The sequence below is a fragment of the Mobula birostris genome, chromosome 4 (genome assembly GCF_030028105.1).
Source record: "Mobula birostris isolate sMobBir1 chromosome 4, sMobBir1.hap1, whole genome shotgun sequence".
NCBI classification, from domain to species: domain Eukaryota; kingdom Metazoa; phylum Chordata; class Chondrichthyes; order Myliobatiformes; family Myliobatidae; genus Mobula; species Mobula birostris.
This window is the reverse complement of record NC_092373.1, coordinates 59361588-59387013: the sequence shown is the minus strand read 5'-3', so window position 1 is coordinate 59387013 and position 25426 is coordinate 59361588. Positions and strand designations below refer to the sequence as shown.

General features: G+C 42.5%; 1 protein-coding gene across 8 annotated transcripts in view; it reads right to left on the bottom strand.

The window, feature by feature from the left end:
• si (sucrase-isomaltase) overlaps positions 1-25426 on the bottom strand; it is a 202242-nt gene that overhangs the window by 42902 nt on the left and 133914 nt on the right. For all 8 annotated transcript variants that reach the window (XM_072255413.1, XM_072255408.1, XM_072255415.1 and 5 more), the window contains exons 38-41: positions 17681-17819; positions 16246-16379; positions 15031-15065; positions 14802-14918 (exon numbers count right to left, since the gene is read on the bottom strand). In XM_072255413.1, coding sequence (XP_072111514.1) covers positions 14802-14918; positions 15031-15065; positions 16246-16379; positions 17681-17819 — 425 coding nt within the window. The remainder of the gene's footprint in view (positions 1-14801; positions 14919-15030; positions 15066-16245; positions 16380-17680; positions 17820-25426) is intronic.

Sequence of the window (25426 nt, the reverse complement as noted above, 5' to 3'; positions counted from 1 at the left end):
TCTATTGGAATAGCCTGGTTTTTGGGAAAGGAATGAATGGTAAGTGGGAGGCTTTAAGAATCTACAGTTGAAGGGCAGCATATCCCTATTAGTCTAAAAGATAAACCTGGCAAGTGTAGTGTTTACTGAGAAGAAAAAAATAACAAGTGGAGATGTTTTGAAGAACATTCACATTATGAGGGAGGTACTTGCAGGTTTCCAGCACATTAAGATGGATAAACCCTCAGGGCCTGACTGCTACATCTCTAAATCTTATGGGAGGCTGGAGAACAAATTGAGGAGGCCCATGCAGAGATCACTGGTACATTGTTAGCCACTGGAAAGTTTGCAAAGACTGGAAAGTGGCTAATGATGTTCTGTTGTTTAAGAAGGGTAACACAGACATGCCAAGGAACTACAGACTGGTCAGCCTGAAATTAATGGTTGGGAAATTACTGAACAGAATTCTGAGAAACAGAATCCATTGGCGTTTGGATAGATATAGTCCGAAAAGGAGGATTCAGAATGGCTTTCTGCGTAGGAAGTTGCATTTGATGAATCTTTTAGAGGTTACTTATACGGTACATTACAATAGGGCAGTGGATGTTGTCTATTTGGACTTCAGCAACATCTTTGGCAATGACTTTGCAGGCTGGTCTGGAAGGTTCAGTCCATGGAATTCAGAGAGAACCAGTTTCACGGATTCAAATTTGGCTTGGAGGTAGGAGGAAGAGGGCAGTCACTGGAAGTTGTTTCACTGGTTTGATTTAAATGTGAATACACAAAGCTTGATAAGCGAGTTTGCAAGTTTGACAAAATTAAAAGATATTGTTGATAGTGAAGAAGGTTTTTGTTTGGGAATCTGTTAGGGAAGTTGGTCAAGGACAAGCAAATGGCTTTCGATAGAGGCAAGTGTAAGGTGATGCATTTTGGAAGGTTAAAGCAGCATAGGATTTATATTGTGAAATAGAGCACTAGGTAGTGTAAAGAAGCAAAAGACTTAGTTTGTTGAGAAGAATATCACAAGTAGGCAGGGTGCTGGAAAGGGCATTTAGCATGCTAGCCTTCATGAGTCAGACCCTTGAGTGTGTGAATTGGGACATTATTTTGCAGTTATACAAGTTATTTGTGAGGCTTCTCCAGCAGTACTGTCTGCTGTTATGGACACGTTGTAATAGGAAAGACCCTTTAAATTGGAAAGAGAGTGGAAAAAGTTTAAGAGGATGTTGCTAGGACAAGATGGCCTGAGTTACAGAAAAATATTGGCCGGGCTAGGCTTTACTTCTTGGAACACAGGAGAATGAGGGGCAATCTTAAAGACGTGTTAAAATTATGAGAGACACAGATAAGGTGGACATTAACAGTCTTTTCCCCAGGGTCGGGGAGACCACAACTTGGGGGCATAGGTTTATGGTGAGAGGGAAAGAGGTAAAAGGAACCTGATAGACAGCTCTTCCATGCAGAGCATGTTGAGTATATGGAACAAACTGCCATAGTAAAAGACCGTTGGTCAGGTACATGGATTAGAAAAGTTTAGAAGGGCAAATGAGACAAGCTTGAATAGGGCATTTTGGTTACCATGGACCAATTGAGCCAGACAGCCTGTTTTCCACCCAGATAAATGTGAGGTGGTTCATTTTGGTAGGTCAAATATGATGGCAGAATATAGTATTAATGGGAAGACTCTTGGCAGTGTGGAGGATCAGAGGGATCTTGGGGTCTGAGTCCATAGGATGCTCAAAGCAGCTGCGCAGGTTGACTCTGTGGTTAAGAGGGAATACGGTGCATTGGCCTTCATCAATGGTGGAATTGAATTTAGGAGCTGAGAGGTAATGTTGCAGCTAAATAGCACCCTGGTCAGACCCCACTTGGAGTACTGTGCTCAGTTCTGTTTGCCTCACTACAGGAAGGATGTGGAAGCCATAGAAAGGGTGCAGAGGAGATTTACAAGGATGTAGCCTGGATTGGGGAGCATGCTTATGAAAGCAGGTTGAGTGAACTCGCCTTTTCTCCTTGGAGCAACGGAGGATGAGAGGTGACCTGATAGGGGTGTATAAGATGATGAGAGACATTGATCATGTGGATAGTCAGAGGCTTTTTCCCAGGGCTGAAATGGCTACCATAAGAGGCTACAGGTTTAAGGTGCTTGGAACTAGGTACAGAGAAGATGTCAAGGGTACATTTTTTTACGCAGAGAGCGGTGAATGCGTGAAATGGGTTGCCGGCAACGGTGGTGGAGGTGGATACGATAGAGTGATTTAATAGACTTTTGGATAGGTACATGGAGCTTAGGAAAATAGAGTGCTATGGGTAACCCTAGTAATTTTAAGGTAGGGACATGTTCAGCACAACTTTGTGGGCCGAAGGGCCTGTATTGTGCTGTAGGTTTTCTATGTTCTATGTTTTCATGCTGTGTAACTCTCTGAATTCTATTTCAATACTGGAGTCTGTTATTAAGGAGATAACAACAGGACACCTAGAAAATAATAAGACCATCAAGCAAGTCAGTATAGTGTTATGAAGCAAAATTGTTTTGCAAACAAATTTACTAGTATTTTTGAGAGTATTTCAGAGAGTGGTGAGAGTTTGAAATGAGCTGCCAGCATGAATGGAGGATGCCATTTTGATTTCCCCATTTAAGAAAAGTTTAGATAGGTACATGGATGGGAGGGGTATAGAGGGCTTTGGTCAGTGCAGGTTGATGAGAATATGCAGTGTAAATGGTTCGGCATGGACTGGATGAGCCAAAAGGCCTGTTTCTGTGTTGTAGTATTCTGTGACTCTAAACTGTCTTGATAATATGCTATCAGTATTTGGTAGTGGACAAACTGAGTGAACATTTCATCAGAGAGAGACACAGGCATTGCAACTGCTGGAATCTGGAGCAACACAAAAGTTCCTGGTGGAACTCGGCAGGTTAGGAGTCATCTATGGAGGGAAATGGCCAGCTGACATGTTGGGCTGAGACCCTTCATCTGGACTAGGCATTTTCATCAGACTATTTTATCCCCAGCGTTTTAGTTTACGTACCTCCTTCCTTCACTCTCTCGTAGACCGTTTTCAACATCTTGCACAGAAGACAAAACCAACCCTACAGAGTCAAGAAATGTGAAATAAGAGGAGAAAATGCTGAAAAGGCCCTCAGAAAGGCTATTCAACTCTAGCATTAACTCTGATTCTCTCTCCACAGATGCTGGCTGACTGCTGGGTAGCTTGCACCTTTATTTCCTTGTCACTTTCCCCTGGCTTCTTCATTGTCATTTGGTTTTTGCTTACTATTATTGAACCTACGAATATAAGTAACACCTTTGGAGTGTAACTCTGAGTTTCAATTCACATGCAATTTTTTGACGAAACCCCAAAAAGCATTGATATTTTGCTTACACTTTTTTTCTCTACCTATTACTGACAGATGATTCTATTTATCTGCTATTTTCAGTGGTGATGTAGAATTACAATCAGTGGGTACTTTCCTACAGTTCATCATTAACATTTCATCAGATATTGTACATAAACAGCTAATGACAACAGCTGTAATATCAATACACAAAAAGGTGCTTACATGCAGAATTAATTCTCTGTTTGTGGGCTCATTATGAGGAGCTCAGTCCATGGCTGGTTTCGACGTGGGAAAAAAATTAAACATCAAATCTAGTTCAGAATATTATTCTGTGTCCATTGCCTATGGTGCAGACAGCGCACCAAAATCATTCCACCTGGGAATTAGCAGGATTCCAATGTGGATCAACTCTAAATGGGATGTTGAGTGACTACATCATGCAGAATCAGTCAATGCTACATAAAGCCTGTCTGGATCTCCTAAAATGGCTGCCGCTGGTGGTGAAAACTGTATATTCCCAATGCTCCAATTTACTGGTGTAGAAGGAAAATTGTGCTCCATCTTCAGCCAATCCTTTAAATGGCCCTGAAAGCAGATGAAAATGCTGCTTACTTGCAGCAGTCAATTCAGGAACAAGTCAAGTCAGTCCCACTAAAAAGATCCCACACATTTTTGATGTCAGAGACAAACATCTTCAAACAGTGCATTGTTTCTTCTCTAACAGTGTGGTTGCAGCTGGTGGTAGGTTTGCAAGTGGAAGTTGTTACTGAAGTGCAGACATCTCACTCCTCAACACTCTTTGCTGGTAAAACAGAAGGAAAATAGTGGACATGGACACTTGCTGATGGTCTTATGCCCTCTTCATCCCGACTATTACTGCCAGTCATGCTACGTTCTACTGGTAGTGCCCAAGTGAGAGCGCCCATTTGTGTAGAGAGCTTCAAATCAGCACCAAGTCCTTCGGCATCTTCCACCTGCTCTCCCTGAAGACGTAATTTGTTCACTCTTTTTTTTTTGCGTGCCAAACTCTGCCAGAGCCTCAACGACCACTTTTCAAGTGATTGTCTTGGAGGAAAGATTCTGTGAGTGGTCCCCCACGTCCTTCTCACAGCGCAGTTTTTTTTAATGAGGCCGAGTTGCGAGCTCGACACTCAACCCGGCATGGATGGAAAGCGTGCCCGGGAGCAGCCCGACTGGGTTTGAACTCGGGAATCTTCGCTCCAGAGTCTGGCGCTGATGTCACTGTGCCATCAGCTGGCCAACTCTAGGGAGCACAAAATAGTGGTATAACCATAGAACAGCTTATACAATTGATTCAACCAACAACTGGAAAAAAAACCCACTAAAGCCTATAATTAGTAGAGGTGAACTTTCTACCTGCACAATTAGACTTGGGTAATTAAAAAAGAATGTTGGAAAGCCCCAAAATATACATATTTTGCTATGACCTGCCATTTCTGTGAATTCGTATGGAGATGCTCTCACCAATATGGCATTAAGGATCAAAGTTCAAAGTAAATATAGTATCAAAGTGCGTAGATGTCACCATATACAACACTGAGATTAATTTTCTTGCAGGCATTCACAGTAAATACAAGAAACACAATAGAATCAATGAAGACTGCACCCAACAGAACAGACCACAACTAGTGTGCAAAAGACAACAAGCCGTACAAGTACAAAAAGGAAGAAAAAGATAGATAGATAAATGGGCAGGCAGGCGATAAATAAGCAAATATCCCAAACATGAGATGAAGAGTCCTTGAAACTGAGCTTCGTAAGTTGTGGGAGCAGTTCAGTAATGGGATGAGGGACGTTATCCCCTCTGGTTCAAGAACCTGAAGGCTGAGGTATAATAACTGTTCATGAACCTAGTGGTGTGCATCCTGAGGCTCCTGCACCTTCTTTCTGATGGCAAAGAGAAGAGAGCTTGACCTAAATGGCGGGTGACCTTCATGATAGATGTTGCTTTCCTTCGATAGCACTCCATGTAGATGTGCTTAATGGTGGACAGGGCTTTAACAGAGAAGGACTGGGCATTTCCACTACTTTTTTGTAAACTTTTCTCTTCAAAGGCATTAGCGTTTGCATACCAGAGCATAATGCAACCAGTCAATATACTCTCCAACACACATCTATCGAAGCTTGTCAAAGTTTTAGTTGACATGCCAAATCTTCATAAACTTCTAAGAAAGCAGAGGTGCTGCTGTGCTTTCTTTGTAATTGCACTTACGTGCTGGACCCAAGACAGATCCTCTGAAATGATAACACTGAGGAATGTAACATTGCTAACCTTCTCCACCTCTGAGGACAGGCTCATGGACTCCTGAGGTCAATAATCAGCTCCTTAAGCTTGCCGACATTGAGTGAGAGGTTGTTGTTGTGGCATCACTCAGCCAGGTTTTCAGTCTCCCTCCTATATGCTGATTCATCACCACCTTTGATTTGGCCAACAACAGTGGTGTCAGCAGACATAAATATGGCTTTGGAGTTGTGCTTAGCCTTACAGTCAAAAGAATAAAGTGTGTAGAACATGGGGTGAAGCACACAGCCTTGTAAAGCACCTGTCATGATGGTGTTCATGGAGGAGATGTTGTTGCCAATCCAAACTGACTGGGGTCTGCAAGTGAGGAAGTCAAGGATCCAGTTGCACAAAGATGTATTGAGGCCTAAGTCTTGAAGCTTATTTATTAGTATAAGCTGTAGTCAATGAAGAGCATCCTGATGTATGCATCTTCTCTGTCCAAATGTTCCAGGATTGAGTGAAGAGTCAATGAAATGGCATCTGCTGTGGACCTGTTGTGATGGTGGGAAAATTGGAGCAGATCCAAGTCACTTCTGAGGCAGAAGTTCATATGTTGCTGCGCACCTCTTGAGTACCTGCCCTGAATGCCACATGGTCCCGCAGCCTTGCGACTGGCCACTCGGCGGAAACACCTGCGTACTTCAGCCTCAGAGATGACAAGAGTGCAGGTCGCTTCAGCAGCTCTCCTCAGGGCTCAGTGTTGGCAACATCGAACTGAGAGTACAAAGGATTTAGCTCATCTGGGGGAGAAGCAACAATGTTGGAAACACCACTGCATTTAACTTTGAAGTCTGCGATGGTGGGCAGACCTTGCCATAAGCTATGTGTGTTGTTAGTGGAGAGTTGGGTCTGGATCTTGTCCCTGTATGTCGTTTCGCTGCCTTGATGACTTTGTGTAATTTGTAGCTGCATGTCTTGAGTTCCTGGTGGTTACCGGTGGCAAAAGCTCAGTCTTGCACAGTAAGTGCAGCGTGCATGGAGCTACTGATCCAGGGTTTCCGGTTTGGATAGACCCTGACTGATTTCTGGGGGACAAAGTCCTCAATGCATTTCTGCATGAAGCTCGTGAACTCGGAGACATCCCCATCATGGAAGACATTCCAATTGACGTCATCACCTAAGTCAATTGGTTTCACCTTGTAGGAGATGATAGTATTCAAGCCCTGCCAGAGCTGTCAAGCATACTTCAGTGATTCAAGTTTGGTCTGCAAATGAGATGGCTTTCCGAAGGTTGTACCGGGACCACTAGTATTTTACTTGGTTGCTAGATCTAGATGCTACTGAGTTGGCCCTCAGCCGATTGTGGAACACTTGGTGCATTCAAGGTTTCTGTTTGTGGAAGCTTTAATGATTTTGTGTGGCACACTTGTCTATGACTGTTTCTGTAAAGTCCGTAAAAACCGTGGTGTGTTCATTTAGATCCTCTGATGAGTCCTTGAACTTGGCTGAATCCACTGACTCAATGCAATCCTATAGCTGCCCTTCTGCCTCCCCCGACCAGCTCTTTTTTGTCCTTTTCTCTTGGGCCTTGCTCTTTAGCCTCTGCCTGTATGCAGGTAAAAGGAGGATAGCGAATTGATCAGATTTTCCAAACTGCAGTCTCAGCATCGAACGTTAGGTATTCATAAACGTAGAAAACGAATGGTTGAGTGTGTTGGGTCCCCTGGTGCTGTAGATTATATGTTGATGATAACTGGACAGAGGTTTTTTCAAACCAGTCTAATTGAGGTCGCTGATAATGATTAGAAATGCATCAGGGTAGGTTGTTCCTTGTTTGATGATAACGGCATTCAGTACCTTGAATGCCTGCTTACTGTCAGACTGGTGACTCAGGCAATGATGCACATTTCTGGACTAAGTTCCATTCTTAAGCTAAAAGAATAGCCAAGCTGCATAAAGACTAATGCATTGGACCAGAATATTGCACATCATCAAATGTGTTGGCCCAGATTTCTCTAGAGATATAACAAAGAGCCTACTGGCGCCATTGTTACTAAAGAGAAAATTACATTGTACAGAATAGATGTTTAAAATTTGAAAGTTCACCTTTAGAGAGAAATATCCTGTTCTTCCTTTATTTAGCGATACAGTGCACAGTAGGCGCTTCTGGCCACAGTGTCTCCGTACCTTGACAAACCTGATTAACCCTAACCTAATCATGGGACAATTTACAATGACCAATTAACCCACCCGGTACATCTTTGGACTGTGAGAGAACAGCGGAGGGCCCAGAGAAAAGCCACACATTTCACAGGGATGATGTGCAGAGACTCCTTACAGGACAGTGTCAGAAATGAACCCCAAACTCTGGAACCCCTCTGAGCTGTAATAGCATTGATTTTAGCGCTAGACCAGCGGTCCTCAACCACCGGGCCGTGGATTGGTACTGGGCTGCAAAGCATTTGCTAACGGGCCATGAGAAAACGACATGAGACAGCTGCACCTTTCCTCATTCCCTGTCACGCACTGTTGAACTTGAACATAGGGTTGCCAACTGTCCCATATTTGCCGGGACATCCCGTATACAGTTATATGGTTATACTGGGCTAAACTGGTTTGTCCCGTAATTCCCCCGCTAAGGTACAGCGTTCCTATGAAACCTTTTGTGTCGAAGTGGCGTGAAGCGAGAAGTAATTATCATTAATTTTATATGGGAAAAATTTTTGAGCATTCCCAGACCCAAAAAATAACCTAACAAATCATACCAAATAACACATAAAACTGAAAATAAATAACACTAAGATATAATAAAAGCAGGAATGATATGAAAAATACACAGCCTATATAAAGTAGAAATAATATATGTACAGTGTAGTCGGGAAGATGAAGGCAAAACCAATTTGTGGGGGAAAAATCGGCACATATGCACACACGCACATCACATGCGCACGTGACGCATGTGCACACAGATGCCCATGCAAGGCTTCATGGTCATGGTCGTCTTTCCTGGGGTAAACATAAGTGCCCCGAGATTTGACTGCTACTTTTGTCCCTTATTTGGGAGTGAGAAAGTTGGCAACCCTAACTGTAAAAGACATGTTGAGGTGAATTTAACCCTACCTGGATACCATTCCCCCCCGCCAGCGGTCAGCCGGTCCATAAGAATATTGTCAATATTAAACCAGTCCACGGTGCAAAAAAGGTTGGGGACCCCTGTGCTAGACTACTATAGTTCTTCTGTAGGATGTGCTATAGTCATTCTTGCCAATAGACTCAGCACTGAACTGAACCCAAATTGTTAAATTGGAGTTCTTGCCCACTAGTAGAACATTGAATTTGCCTGTAAAAGTTGTGATTGATAGATGCAAGAACAGATAACTTTTAAAAGGCATAAAGCAGTAATTATTGCTGAGCAATTTCAATAGGTTTCAAAACATTAATCAACAAATCTATTTCAGAAGAAAATTGCTGTTAGATTCTGAAAAATGTGTTTCTTGTTCTGCCTTTGTTGAATTACATCTGCAGTTGCCAATCACTTTGTTTCTCATATATCTTTTAAATATAATTTGCTGTTAATACTAATTCAATAGTGCTGTAGGGAATTTTGTAAACTAATTTGGGATGTATGGTCAAAAACAGCAAGTAAACAGTTCAGTAGGCAGACTATGCATAGGTGTATACAAAACAAAATTCCATTTATTTCAGGAGTGTAACTCATAAGGCAGAAGAGTAATGATTAGCACATGAGAATAATTTTGCTATCACAGAGTTAAAACAGCAGTTGGAGTGGCGACTCAAAATTCCAGAGCTTCAGATACGAGAGGATTTGGGAGAGACAGGAGGAGACATAATAGAAAGAAGTGGCATTATAATATTAACTATAGAGTTGATTACTGTAGTAATCCGGGAAGAAATCCAAGGAGGGGAGGTGGAGAGATCAGAAACTTTGCCAGAGCTACTACAAGCCTCCAGGTCAACAGGTATAGAACAGCTGATAAAAGAAAGCAAGGGTGTAGTGGTAATGCAATTGAAGAGTTTGAGAGAAGCATTTTGGAGTCTGAGTAGAATGGGAGCAGCTCCACGCAGCTGGGTCTGCTTTGGAAGGAATCAGGGATTAATCAGATTATTATAGGCCTGTGGGTCAGTGGAGGAGAAGTTATTGAAAACATTCTGAGAAACACAAAAAATTTATACTTGGCAACGTAGAAAATGCAGTCAACATGGCTTTGTTAGGGGGAGACCCTGCCTGATTGATATGAATGAATTTTTGAATGTGTAACAAAACATATTGGTGAGGGCAGAGTGGTTGATGGGGTTTATATTGTATATACTCCAGTCTGGCTTTCAACAGGGTCCTACATGGGAGATTGGTCCAAAAGGTTCGAGTCTACGGTATCCCAACACAAGTTAGATCCCAAATTAGCTTGGTAATGAAAGCAGAAGGTGATTATTGTTTTCTTTTATTCCTCTTTTTGTGAATGGAACCTTTTGAGCATTTGTATACCATAGATATTGATGCTGGGATCTTTGCTGATTATAATATGCATTTAAGATTTGGAATGCTTGAAGTATGATTCTAAGTTCACAGATGACATGAAAATTGGTGCTATTATAGGCAGCAGGTAGGTTATTCTTAGGCTGCAGAATAATATTGATAGATGCAGTGAGCAATGCAGTTGAAACTTAACCCTGATAAAAGTGTGGTGTTATATTTTGGGAGGACTAATAAAGGTGCAAAAATACATGATGAATGTCAGAGCCTTGGGGGGGGTATTGAAGATACAAGTCCAAGGATCCCTGAGTGTGCACAGGTAGAAGAAAACATACACAATACTTGTCTTCATTAGCCAGGATGTAGAGTATAAAAGAATGGAGGTTATGGTTAAGATTTTCTTAAATAGTAATAAGTCACAATTGGAATACTGTGTGAAATTCTTTTTGCCATCTCATTGGAAGAATGTGACAGCACTGAAGATTGTGCCAGCGGATTTGTCAGGGTGTTGCACAGGATGAAGCATTTCAGTTATGGGGAGAGACTGTACAGGCTGGGTTTGTTTTCTTTGGAGCAGGAGAGCCTGAGGTAACTTGACTGGAATATACAAAATTCAGGGGCATAGATAAGGTAGATGGTAAGAAGCGTTTCTCTCAGTACAGTTTTATAAAAACAGAGAGTACTGGTTTAATTAAGGGTTAGGATATTTAATGGGAACCTGGGGAATATTTTCACCCATATAGTGGTGCAACTCTGCAACATACTGCCTGAGAGAATGGTGTCGGCAAAGACTGACAACAATTCAATTGACAAAGCTGAGAATGCTAGGGAGCAAGAGCTGGAAAAAGGGAATAGGACAATTGTTCAATGGTAGGCACTAACATACAGATCAAAGCCTGCGTCTGTGCTATCTGACTAAATAAACCAGTAAAGGAAACACTGCTGATAAGCAACTGAAATGACTGCAACAAGTTGTGGATTTCAATATGACTGCAATATGTGGATTTCAAAACCAGGGGAAGACAACACACTGGACTTGGTTTATACCGACACACCACAGGCATACAAAGCAGCCCCCCCCCCGCCCCCACCTTGGCCACTCTGACCACATATCTGTCATGCTAACACCAGCATATAAACCACTGCTTAGACGTGTGACAGCAGAGAAAAGAGAAATAAGGGTCTGGCCAAAAGGAGCAGCCTCAGCACTACATGACTGTTTTTTGCACACAGACTGGGACATATTCAAAACAGCAGCCTCCTACGATGACCATACAGACATTGAGGAGTATGCGGAGGGAGTAATCAGCTACATAGCCAAACGTATGGAGGATGTCACTGTGATGAAAACCTTCACCGCACGTGGTTATAAAAAGCCATGGATGACAACAGAGGTACGTTCACTACTGAAGGCCTGTGACACAGCCTACAGATCAGGGGACAGAAGTGTGCTTCGCTCAGCCAGGTCTGTGCTTTCACTAGGGATCAAGAAAGCGAAAAAGGCCTACGTGGGCAAAATACATGGATGCTTCTGTGACACAGGTGACACCAGACGGATGTGGCAGGGAATTAAAGCTCTGACAGACTACAAGATCAGGCAGAAAACTGATGACAGCGACGCCTCTCTTCCATACAGGCTTAACAATTTCTTTGCACGCTTCGAAGCATCAAACACTACAGCAAGGGGGAGAGCCAGTCCCTTTTTACCATCTGGCCAGCCGGCTCCAATCATTGATCCAGACCAAACACGAAGGACCCTTGCCAGGGTCAACCCACGAAAAGCAGGAGGTCCTGACAACATCCCTGGACGTGCGCTCAAGGAATGTGTTGATGTATTAGCAGATGTCCTGACAGACATTTTCAACATCTCCCTTAGTCAAGCCATTGTCCCCAGATGCTTCAAAACCTTCACAATCATCCCTGTAGCAAAGAAATCAGTTATAGCCTGTCTGAATAATTACCGTCCCGTTGCCCTGACCCCCACAGTGATGAGATGTTTTGAACGGCTTGTCAAGCCTCATATCACAGCCAGCCTCCCCTTATCGCTGGATCCTCTACAGTTTGCTTATCGTCCAAATCACCCTACGGAGGAGGCAATATCCACCACACTGCACACAGTTCTCTCTCACTTGGACAACAAAGACACTTATGCCAGAATCCTGTACATTGATTTCAGTTCAGTGTTCAATACCATCATCCCGCAGAGACTAGTGGAGAAACTGTCGCTGCTTGGCCTTAACACTGCCATGTGTCACTGGATTCTGGATTTCTTGACAGAGAGACCACAGTCAGTCTATGTTGGCAGGAACATCTCTGACTCCATCACGCTGAACACTGGATTCCCACAAGGCCGTGTGCTTAGCCCATTGCTGTTTACACTGCTAACACATGACTGTGCAGCCAGATTCAAGACGAACCTGATCATTAAATTTGCTGATGATATCACAGTGGTGGGGCTCATCAGCAAAAATGATGAAACAATGAACAGGGAGGAGGTCAAACACCTAGAGAGCTGATGCAGTGATAACAACTTGATGCTTAATGTCACCAAAACCAAGGAGATGATCGTCGATTTCGGACGGTCTCAGCCTGAGCACACACCCCTCAGCATCAGCAGCTCCACAGTGGAGAGAGTGGAAAACATCAAGTTCCTTGGGGTGCAAATCTCCGACAATCTCACCTGGTCCAGGAGCACCACTGGGATTGTGAAACGGGCCCAGCAGAGATTGCACTTTCTGAGGAAGCTTAAACAAGCATCACTCCCCACTAACATCTTAACTACATCCTACAGAGGCGTGGTTGAGAGTGTGCTGACCTTTAGCATCACAACCTGGTACTCCAGCTGCAGTGCTGTTGACAAAAAAGCCTTGCAGAGGATGGTTAGGGGAGCAGAGAAGGTTATTGGGGTCTCCCTACCTTCTGTCCAAGACTTCTTTCAGAATCGATGCCTCCAGAAGACATGGTACATCATTAAAGACCCCTCACACCCTCTCCATGAACTGTTTGTTCTTCTGCCATTAGGCAAATGTTACAGGAGCATCAAAACTAAAACCACAAGGCTACTAAACAGCTTCCTCCCACAGGCAGTCAGACTGCTAAATAGCTGCTCCACCTGACTCTGCTTTGGGCACTTTTAACCTGCATGGACACTTATAACTTGATTTTAACTGACATGTGGCTGTTGTGTTTTACTATTTATTGTTATGTTTATTACTTAGTCTGGCGTTTGTTATGTTTTGATTGCACTGCTCCTGAGAAACGCTGTCTCATTCTGCCCTGCAGAGCTGATGTACGGTTAGAATGACAATAAAGTTTTTTGAATCTTTGTCAGTTAGATGGATGGCAATTGCTGCTCCTTTGCAAATTGCAGCAAAATTTGAACCATTATATTTTATATGTAAATGCAATTGAGATATTTTCACTATAAGACTTTCTAAAATATGTTCATTGAGGATGTTACAAACAGGATGAATGAAGGGAAATCAGCAAATGTAGTGTGCTCTAATTTCATGAAGGAATTCAATAAATGTGATTTTCAAGATTCAAGATAACTTATTGTCATTCTTCAGTAAACGAATGTAAAGGAGAACAAAATGAGTGTTACTCAAGATGTAATGAAAAATAAAAAATGCAATAAGTGTAGAAACACAATAAAAAATAAGAAACACTCAATAAATACAAAATATAAAAAAGCAATCCTATAAAACACAACGTACAAGTAAATGTTATATGCACAGACTGATTTTACATAAAGTAACATGTGATGTATATAGAATGGCCGTGGGGTGAGTTAATGGGGGGGGGGGGGGTTGATGCTGCTCAGCCTCATGGCTTGGGGGATTTTTGAGACTAGGTGGTGCTGGTATGGATAATGCTTCCCTGATGGGACTGGGACAAACAGTCCTTAAGCAGGGTGGGTGGGATCCTTTATGAAATTGCTGGCCTGGCTTTGTGAACAGAGTTGGATTAATTTATTGCTGTGGATAAGGGAGTGACCAACTACTGAAACAAAAAAAGGCTATGGATAAATAGATTATTTTCAGTTTGGTAATCAATAATCAGTTGGGTACCGGAGATCAAGGCCAGGTTTTTATAATTTATCATCTATAAAAATGATTTGCATGAAGGGACCTAGAGTGCAACAGCTAAACTTTCTGATGAATTGGTAACTTTATAAGATGCAAGGAGCACTGTAAAGGATAAGGATAGATAAAGTGAGTGGGAAAATTGTTGTTGTGGAGTATAATAGTCAAAAGTCATCTGAAGTGCAGAGTTCTGTAACATGCATTAGTTGTATGAAATTTGAAAATCAGCTCAGAGGTAGCGGGAAAACATTCTTCATTGTGTTGTTAACATTAAAATTCAAAGGCATTCCAAATAGCATTGTCCAGACTTTGTGGTAAATCAGTATTGCCAGCCAATGTACCTAATTGTGGAATGAAAAGTGTAATATGAGGAACAAAATAAATGAGCTTTAGAATAAGGTTACAGCAAAAGTGATTAGTGAAGATAATTTTTGAAATGCAAATACACAATAAGTGTTGATGGGTCTGTTAAAGCCCTGTTCATTTCTCAAGCCTTATTGGCAAATACTGATGGGAATTATGTTATATCTTGTTATGTTTCTAATCTAATTGTGTCCATTTTCCTCAGTTCCCTGGTGTTTCTGTCCCTTTTCTTAATACAGAACAGGAGATTAGGCTTCCCTTTCCAGGCGTATTGATAATAACCAAAAGACAACTTACAATATGCCCTATTCCATTGTGATTCCTAGAATAGGGATAGAATGCTCCAAGCTGCATCCATCGTAGGCAAAGTTCATAGGTAGTGTTCTTAAAAAAGCCACATATATCAGCTCCCGTCTAAAGGTAAATGAAGAAAATACTATTGAACATGAAATTGACAAATTCCTCAAAATATAACAAAAAATAGCTTATATTATATTTTGCAAAATAAGCTTTTAAGTGAACTTACATAAGAAATTCCAAATAGACTGAACTCCATCATTCCTATGATAGAAAAAGATTTAATTACACATGTTTGGCAGAATTAAAGCTTGATGCCAGAAAACAACCAGAAACTTTTTAAATTTGTGCACAATAAATCTCCACATCCAAATCTAAACTCTCTTTCAGCAACGCTGAATGTGCTTCAATCATGGAAAACGAATGTTAATTTTATACAATCGAGCAACAAATTAATTCTTCCCTTCTACTCTACTTTTGGCAATTGAAGAGACCATTCCCTCAATGACTCCATGGTCAATCTCTACCAATCACTCAGTTTCTCAGAGCACATTCTTGTGTAGCTACAGAAGATGCAACTCTTGTCCTTCCTCTTCCCCCTTCCCACAATATAGGGAATCAAACATTTCTTTGATGACTTACTTACAGATCTCCCCACTTAATGTACTTGATGATGAATGGTGGTTTGAGATAATGCAACAGTTTGCAAGCTTTTTTCTGAAAAGTGCTGATGTGAATTGGCGTGACTGAATTTGGAAGGATTTAAAGGTTAGAGTGAATACAGTAGCTAAGGAAAGGGAATCATTAACCATGCAATCCTGCCTTGAAGAGCTCATTGATTTTTATAGAAGCATTAGTGCTTGCTTTTGTGGAAATGATTCATCAACAACATTATCCTGGGTGTTATGTTACATTCTGTAGGTTGTTTTTTAATGCAATCTAATCCAATATAATTACATTAGAAATGGTTCAAAATAGCTCAATTAATATATAATATAGTATGACAATGAATCTGCTGAGATTGGGATGGTAGGAAACAGGATGCCTACTCTGCAACGACCATGCATTATAACTAACTTCTGTATTATTGGGATAGAAAGGAAAAAAACTCTGTTGAAGCTCATGTTTGAGATGGATCCAATGCAGTGACCGCTGCCAAATGCATGTATAGGTGGCAGGCAAGAAGAGTTTCATTACCTGTAATAATATTCCTACTTCTGCCAAATTCCCACATTTCATAGATAAACTACCTGCCTAGATTTGCATTGTTCAAGCAATCTGCCTTCATTTTAAAGGCAACAAAGGATCAGGGTGATACACGCACAACTGGAATTCTATCAATGCACTTCTGCGGAAAGGATTTGTTCAAAAAGCACAGAAAAGGGGAAAGAAAGGAAAATAACAGTATAATTGTATTAGATGTTCTTTCAACTTTTTTTTTTACCAATGATTGATTTATGCAACTGGTCCCAGGCAGCTGTGTTGTCTCCAAGCCAATGCCCTGACCATTGTCCACTTGATGGGAAAGTTGAACGAGTCACCACAATCCCTCGCTCTCCAGTTACGTTTTGCAGAGATCTATGAAACATCAAATAATTGTAATTGGAATGGCAGTAGTAAACTTTACTTTGAAAAATAAATTGTGATTTATCACTCAAGAGCAATACATTTTTGAAAACCCCTAGCTAGTTAGAACTTCCTATTTTGCTCAGAACATGGTGTACGTATCTGGCACTAATGAACCAGATACTACATAACTGTACTGCATCAATTAAGCCTCCTTCAGTCTACATATTGAAAGTTTCAACAAACTTCTGGTTAAACTATTCACTTGCATCAAACCACCTTGAGTATACTTTTTGGGTAGATCCCTAATTTATTATAAACAGGAAACTATATACATATAGTGCCAAAGGTAGGCAAAACTCTCACCATCTACATCAGTTCCCAACTCCATAAATACTAATATTGGCTCAATTCACAGTGGAGTTCAAATTCTTCATAAACAAGATCCAGTACTGAAGAGTTGCTTATATGGGTCTTATTGGTAAGGCAATATCAAATTAACTCCATGGATATACAAACCTGTTTCTTACTTCAAAGAAACTGATAAGATTATTTGCACAAGGATGGCTGATATGTAAGCAATTCATATTTGAGGTAGATACTCATTTGTAGCTCTCAACCTTAATTCTCATATTTTATCCAGCAGGAAATTGTTGAGGTAGAATAGACATCATCTGATTGAAATGGTGAGACAGGCTCAAGGGACCCAGTGGCCTAATCTTGTACCTGTTTCTTATTTTCTGTAGTTGAAGTCTTTATACTAAACACAAACCTCTTTACTTGTCATCTAGAAACAAACAGTTTAAATGAGTATTGGTGTATTATCATACTCAGGTACTGTATATCACGCAGCCAACACCTCTCTGCTATAGAGTTACACACTATTTCATAAAACCACATTGTTTTCTGTCTTCAGTTCACTGTAACTACTGTCATTAAGTCTGAAAATACATGAGCAATTAGACTAATTTTCTTGATATTTTGCCACTACACCAATGTAATGCATTTCAAGAGTAGAAGCCCTATTTACTTCTATAAATGCTAATCTATCATCTACCATCTCTCTGATGAGTTTATTTGCAATAGAACCATCAAAAAAAATTGGGTACAAAAATTCTCCCAACATGTAGTTTCCTATGTATATAAATGTACAGCCTTGCCAAATTAAACACATAATTTGATATTAATTAAATCAAACCCAGCAACTTTTCCCTCTATTCATTCCATTCTTTAATACTACCTACACCACCAAGAATGTTTTCATAACAAGTTTCAAAGTCTGAATTATTACAGGATAAACTTCTTCAACTTACTCCAATGTGGGCCTCGTTTGTGACCATCCATAGAGACTATGCACATCGTAGTGTCTTACTGAAGTTCCATCTGCCAGATGCTGCTGACTCTCCATGCATAAGGTTTTGTGGTGTAGTCCCATGTGTCTTGACTCAAGTGCTTTGAAATAAAAATTATACATATATTTAAAATAAAAGGCAACAAAAGAATGTGAAACAGAAAAATAATGAACCAAGCCTGTTCCTTTCTAAAATTTTGTACCGAAAAATATTCAACAGCTTGTAATTTTATGAGCATTTGTGTTCTAACCACTTAACAAAAATTCCAGAAGGCATTCTCTTTGTTGAAAGTGTTCATTTTTGGTGTAATTTATAAATTAGCACTTGTATTAAAAATCATTGCAGTAGGTAATCATCCCTGTTTTCAAAGAGCATTAAAACATATCATAAAATCAGTTCTATAGTATCAATTTACTAAACTCATGAAGTTAGATTCACAGGATTTAGTTATTTTTAATGGAAATTCCCTCTGTTATGCTTTGCCTGTGTGATTCTTGCCTGTTCATAAGTCACTTGAAAGACAGATAATTAAAACTTGTATAAAAATTTACCTTGGGCAAAAACCAACATAGATAGATATATAGAGAGATAAGCAAAACAATAGGTTGATAGCAAGCTTTGTAATTGTATCATCTGCTAGCTGTAACAGCAGTATTATTAGAAGAAATTTTACACTTGTATAACAGGTTCTCCCACACGCGTAATCAAGATGATCAACATTAGAAATGAGAACGCGTGACACACTTTGCTCGGAGACATCGTATTGTGTGCAGTGAGAGAGAGGTTTCAAAAGAAGTGAGGGCGGCAGTCACAACATTCTGCATGACTCATATCACTAGGAGATGCTGGATCATGCATAATTAGGCACTTGGCAAAGGGCAATAAAGAGATTAGGGCGGAGAGGCCATTGTGGAAGCAGGAAATGTGTGAGTGGAATAGTGTTAGTGTGGGGTTTTAAAGCTTTGGATTAGAGAGGGTTCAGTGAAGAGAGGTGAAGGCTATATGTAGATTTTTCATTTAATTTTCTTTGTTTTCAAATTGCACATTTAGAGCAGGGAGCTGCCAGGTAGGACAGTGGAACGCTCCTCTTGCAGGATGTGGGAAGGCAGGGAGATGTTCAATGTCCCTGATCACTACATCTGTAAGAAAAGCATCCAGTTGCAGCTTCTTGCAGACTGTGGTAAGGAATTGGAGCTGGAGCTGGATGAACTCTGAATCATTCAACAGGCAATACAGGGAAAGTGCAGGACTCAGGTAACTGGGTGACCATCGGGTGGGGGGGGGTGGGGAGGGGATAGGCAGCCGGTGCAGGGTGCCCCTGTGGCCATGCACCTCAATTATAGATATACTTGCTTTGGATACTGTTGGGGTGGAGGGGTAAGGGATTACCTAGCAGAGGAAAGGCACAGCGGTCAGCTCTTTGGCAGTGAGTTCGGCTCTGTGGCTCAGAAGGGAAGGGAGCAGAAGAGGTGAGCTGTGGAGACAGGAGATTCAATTGTGAGGGAAGCAGACAGGAGGTTCTGTGGACGAGAATGAGATTCCCTGATGTTATGTTGCCGCACTGGTACAAGGGTCAGGGATATCTTGAATACAGTCCACAGCATCCTTACTGGAAGTCAGGGTATGAGTAGCCAGAGGTCATGGTCCACATTAGCACCAATGACATGGTTGGAAGAGTAACAAGGCCCTGCAAAATGAGTTCAGGAGTTAGGTGATAAATTAAAGGGCAGAACCTGCAAGGTAGTGATCTCGGAATTGTTACCCCTGGCATACATTAGTGAGGCCAGAAATAGGAAGATAATACAGTTTAGTACATTGTGATAGAGTTGATGTAGGAGGTAAGGCTTCAGATTTCTGAATGACTGGGCTCTCTTCCAGGGGAGGTCAGATCTGTATAGACGGGATGGTTTGGAGCTGAACTGGAAGAGGACTAATTTCCTTGTTGGAAGGTTTGCTAGTTTAAGGGGTTTAAACTAGCGTTGCAGGGGTATGGGAAGCAGAGCAGCAGAGCAGATACTGGAACGGTTGTGAGGAAAGATGTTGTTAACCTACACACAAAGTCAGGAATCAGAAGGTTGAGCAAGGTGGGACTAATGTTCTCATTTGCGTATCTTTCAATACATGGAGTATTGTAGAAAAGGCAGGTGAGCTTATGACATTGTAACCATAAGTGAGACTTAGTTGCAGGAGGGGCAGGACTAGCAGCTCAATATTCCTGGCTTCCATTATTTTAGAGATGATACAGAGCAAGAAGGATTAAAGGGGAAGGGGTAGCATAACTAATCAGGGAAAGCATCATGGCAGTGCTCAGGTAGGACAGACTACACTGTTCGTCCACTGAGGCTATATGGGTGGAACTGAGGAATAAGAAATGTATGACCACATTAGTGGGATAATATTATAGATTACCCAATAGTCAGCGGGATTTAGAGGAGCAAATCTGTAGAGAGATCACAGACTGTTGCAAGACACATAGGGTTGTGATAATGGATGATTTTAACTTTCTACATATTTACTGGGACTCCCATACTGTCAGAGGTTGGATTGGACAGAGTTTATCAAATGTGTTCAGAAAAGTTTCCTTAATCAATACAAAGAAGACTCAACTAGAGAGTGTGATACTAAACCTCTTATTAGGGAAGAGCCAATACATGTGACATAAATTTGTATAGGGAAATGCTAGTTTTAAGATAAATACAGAGAAGCATATGTCTTCTCTGTAAAGACCCAACTTGTTCAACCTTTCTCTGTAACTTAGGTGCTGAAACCCAGGTAACATTCTAGTAAATCTTCTCTGTACTCTCTCTATTTTGTTGACATCCTTCCTATAATTCAGTGACCAGAACTGTACACAATACTCCAAATTTGGCCTTACCAATGCCTTGTACAATTTTAATATTACATCCCAACTCCTATACTCAATGCTCTGATTTATAGAGGCCAGCATACCAAAAGTTTTCTTCACCACCCTATCCACATGAGATTCCACCTTCAGGGAATTATGCACCATTATTCCTAGATCCCTCTGTTCTACTGCATTCTTCAATGCCCTACCATTTACCATGTATGTCCTATTTTGATTAGTCCTATCAAAAAGTAGCACCTCACATTTATCAGCATTAAATTCCATCTGCCATCTTTCAGCCCACTCTTCTAATGATTGCACATTCCTAATTAACCTTCCGTGTGGAACCATATCAAAGGCCTTACTGAAGTCCATATAGACAACATCCACTGCTTTACCCTCATCAACTTTCCTAGTAACTTCTTCAAAAAATTCAATAAGATTAATCAAACATGAACTTCCACGCACAGATCTCTGTTGACTGTTCGTAATCAGTCCCTGGCTATCCAGACAATTAAATATACCATCTCTAAGAATACTTTCCATCAACTTACCCACCACTGACGTCAAACTCACATGCTGATAATTGCTAGGTTCACTCTTAGAACACTTTTTAAACAATGGAACCACATGAGTAATACGCCAATCCTCCGGCACCATCCCCGCTTCTAATGACATTTGAAATATTTCTGTCAGAGCCCCTGCTATTTCTACACTAACTTCCCTCAAGGTCCGAGGGAATATCCTGTCAGAACCCAGAGACATATCCACTTTTATGTTCCTTAAAAGTGCCAGTACTTCCTCTTCTTTAATCATCATAGTTTCCATAACCTCCCTACCTGTTTCCCTTACCTTACACAGTTCAATATCCTTCTCCTTAGTGAATACCGAAGAAAAGAAATTGTTCAAAATCCCCACCATCTCTTTTGGCTCCACACATAGCTGTCCACTCTGATTCTCTAAGGGACCAATTTTATCCCTCACTATGCTTTTGCTATTAATATAACTGTAGAAACCCTTTGGATTTATTTTCACCTTACTTGCCAAAGCAGCCTCTTATCTTCTTTTAGCTTTTCTAATTTCTTTCTTAAGATTCTTTTTACATTCTTTATATTCCTCGAGCACCTCATTTACACCATGCTGACTGTATTTATACCTTATACTTTATTGTAGCCAAATAATTGATACTAGAACGTACTATCATCAGAATGATATTTGATTCTGTGCTTCCCGCTCCCTGGAGTACAAATCGATAGTAAATATTAAAAATTTAAATTATAAATCATAAATAGAAAATAATAAATGAGAAGTAAGGTAGTGCAAAAAAAACGAGAGGCAAGTCTGGATATTTGGAGGGTATTGCCCAGATCCGGGTCAGGATCCGTTCGGCAGTCTTATCACAGTTGGAAAGAAGCTGTTCCCAAATCTGGTCGTATGAGTCTTCAAGCTCCTGAGTCTTCTCCCGGAGGGAAGAGGGATGAAAAGTGTGTTGGCTGGGTGGGTCATGTCCTTGATTATCCTGGCAGCACTGCTCCGACAGCGTGCGGTGTAAAGTGAGTCCAAGGACAGAAGATTGGTTTGTGTGATGTGCTGCGCCATGTTCACGATCTTCTGCAGCTTCTTTCAGTCTTGGACAGGACAACTTCCATACCAGGTTGTGGTGCACCCTAGAAGAATGCTTTCTATGGTGCATCTATAAAAATTAGTGAGGGTTTTAGGGGACAGGCCAAATTTCTTTAGTTCTCTCAGGAAGTAACGGCGCTCGTGGGCCTTCTTGGCAGTGGACTCTGCTTGGTTGGTCCAAGTCAGGTCATTTGTGATATTGACCCCGAGGAACTTAAAGCTTTTGACCTGTTCCACTTGCACACCACCGATGTAAATTGGGTCATGCAGTCCGCTACTCCTTCTGAAGTCAACAACCAATTCCTTCGTCTTGCTGACGTTGAGGGATAGGATATTGTCTTCGCACCATGCCACCAGGTTCTTAAGTTCCTCTCTGTACTCAAACTCATCATTACCCGAGATACGGCCTACAACTGTTGTGTCATCAGCAAGCTTATATATTGAGTTCAATGGAAACTTGGCTACACAATCATGGGTGTGCAGTGAGTACAGCAGAGGGCTGAGTACACAGCCTTGTGGGGCAGCTGACAAACTTGTCCCCTATTTTTACAGCCTGGGTTCTGTCTGTGAGGAAGTTGAAGATCCAGCTGCAGATCTGAGTGCTAAGGCCCAGGTTCCGGAGCTTAGGAATCAGTTTATTTGGCATGATGGTATTAAAGGCAGAGCTGTAGTCAATGAAAAGGTGCCTTACGTATGTGTCTTTATTCTCCAGGTGTTCTAAGGAGGAATGTAGGGCCAGAGAGATGGCATCTGCCATTGACCTGTTGCTCCGATAGGCGAATTGCAAAGCGTCGAGGTTGACCGGTAAGCTGTGGTTGATGTGTGCCATAACCAATCTCTCGAAGCACTTCATAGCAATTGATGTCAGAGCCACAGGTCGATAATCATTCAGGCATGCCACCTTGCTCTTCTTCAGCACCGGGATTCTTATTGCCTTCTTAAAACACGAGGAGATCTTAGACTGAAGCAAGGAGCAGCTGAAGATGTCAGCAAACACCCCAGCTAGCTCGCCTGCACAGGCCCAGAGAACCCATCCCGGGACACTATCTGGGCCCGTCGCCTTCCTTGGATTTATCTTCAGGAAGGCCCTTCTAACGTCCTCCTCGGTGACGATGAATCTCGATGCCACCAGGTCCGGTTCATCCGGAGGGAGTGGGATGCTCCTCTTCCATTCGAATCTTGTGTAGAATACGTTAAGTTCGTCAGGAAGAGAAGTGCCACAGTTAATGATATTCCCAGCCTTTTCTTTGCGCCCAGTGATCTCATTTAGACCCTGCCATAGTCTACCAGCATCCTGCTGGTTAGCCTGGGCTTCCAACTTGGCTTGATATTGCCTCTTGGCGCCCTTAATGGCTTTCCAGAGTCCATGCCTGGATTCCGTGTAGCGATTGGTATCCCCGGACCTAAAAGCCGCAGCTCTAGCCTTCAAAAGGGACTTGACCACATAATTCATCCAAGGTTTCCTGTTGGGGATTACCAGATCGTCTTGTGAGACACCCAGTCCTTTGTGCATTTCCAAATAAAGTCCGTGACAGCTGAGGCATACTCATCGAGGTTAGCTGCTGAGTCCTTGAATACTAACCGGTCCACCGATTCAAAGCAGTTACGGAGGACCTCATCCATTTCCTCTGTCTAACGCGACACTACTTTTGACACCGTGACCTCCCGCTTCAGTTTCTGTTTGTAAGCCGGAAGGAGGACTACGGCCTGATGGTCTGATTTTCCGAAGTGAGGTCATGGGATGGAATGGTAGGCATCCGTGACTGTTGTGTAGCAGTGGTCAAGTATATTTGGGCCTCTAGTGGGGCAGGAGACATGTTGGTATAACTTTGGCAGCGCCTTTCTGAGGTTGGCCTGGTTGAAGTCCCTGGCTGTAATGAGCAAAGCCTCCGGTTACCTGATCTCAAGTTCACTGATGTTGGCATACAGTATGTTCAGAGCACACTCCACGTCCGCCTGGGGGGAAATGTAGACCGCTGTCAGTATGACCGAGGTGAATTCCCGTGGCAGATAGTAGGGACAACACTTCACCGATAGGTGTTCCAGGTCCGGGCTGCAGGAGCTTGTCAGTGCCACTGTGTCCGAGCACCACACAGTGTTGATCAGTAGGCAGACACCACCTCCCCTCGTCTTGCCCGAAGACGCCGTGCAGTCCATCTGATGGATCGAAAATCCCTCCGGTCGGATGGCACAGTCGGGGGTGGCAGGGGAGAGCCAGGTCTCGGTGAAACAGAATGCACAGCAGTTCTGTATCCCCCTACAGTAGGTGAGTCTCCCTTTAAGATCAACTACCTTATTCTCTATGGCTTGCAGATTAGCAAGTAGGATGGTGGGCATAGGGATCCTGAAGCCCCTCAGCTTCAACCTGACCAGCAGCCCAGCTCTTTTCCCATGCTTCCTCCGTAAATAGTGCATCTTTCCAGGTTTCCATCGATGCTGTGTGTTGTTGTCAGCTCCTTGAGGTTGGTGGACATGTCCCACGGGGATCCATCGGTGGGTCGCGTCATCGGGCGCTCCAGGTCGGGCCAAGTGACGGGGGAGGCTCCGCTGCCACTTCCAGCTGCCGGGGGCCTGGGCTGTTGATTGGGTTGGGCCCTGAAGCCGACACTTAATCCCGGAGGGCCGGGCTCCTGGCTGAAGCAAGTCCGTAAGCTGAGTCACGGTTGCGGAGGCCTCTGCTCCAGCCAAGCCTCGGGCTCAATTTCCGATGTCTGCGGCGGAGGCCTCACTTCCGGCAGCTGTGGATGTCCACCAACAGGGCTTTATGGTGGTCGCTCCGGGGAAGTGTCTGGGGCACCTTGAGGTCTCCGACGTCACTTCTGTGTGATCGTCGGCTCCTGAAAGGTGCTGGTCAGAATGGGCCATGTCTCCAAGCCTTCCGGCACGGTAGCAGACCGTGGGTCTCCGAGAACGTGGTGGGCCTTGGACCAGGCCTCGCTGGTTGGGTCCAGGTGTGGTCCGGAGTTTAAGAAGCAACTATGGCGCAATGATCTCCAGCTGGGTCAGTAGCTTCACCAGGGTGTCGTTGATTTTGCTAGATGTAGCAGATTGGAGGTTTAGAAGGGTTTCTCGGGTATAGAATAGTGTAGAGGGCAGTTTGCTCGGGAAAGCATGTGCAAAGTCGCCAGTTACCGGCGCCATCTTAGTTTTTGTAGATATCTCTCTTTTTTCTGAACCACATTCCCAATATCCCGTGAAAACAATGGCTGTCTCAAAGTTTTAACCTTTCCTTTCAACCT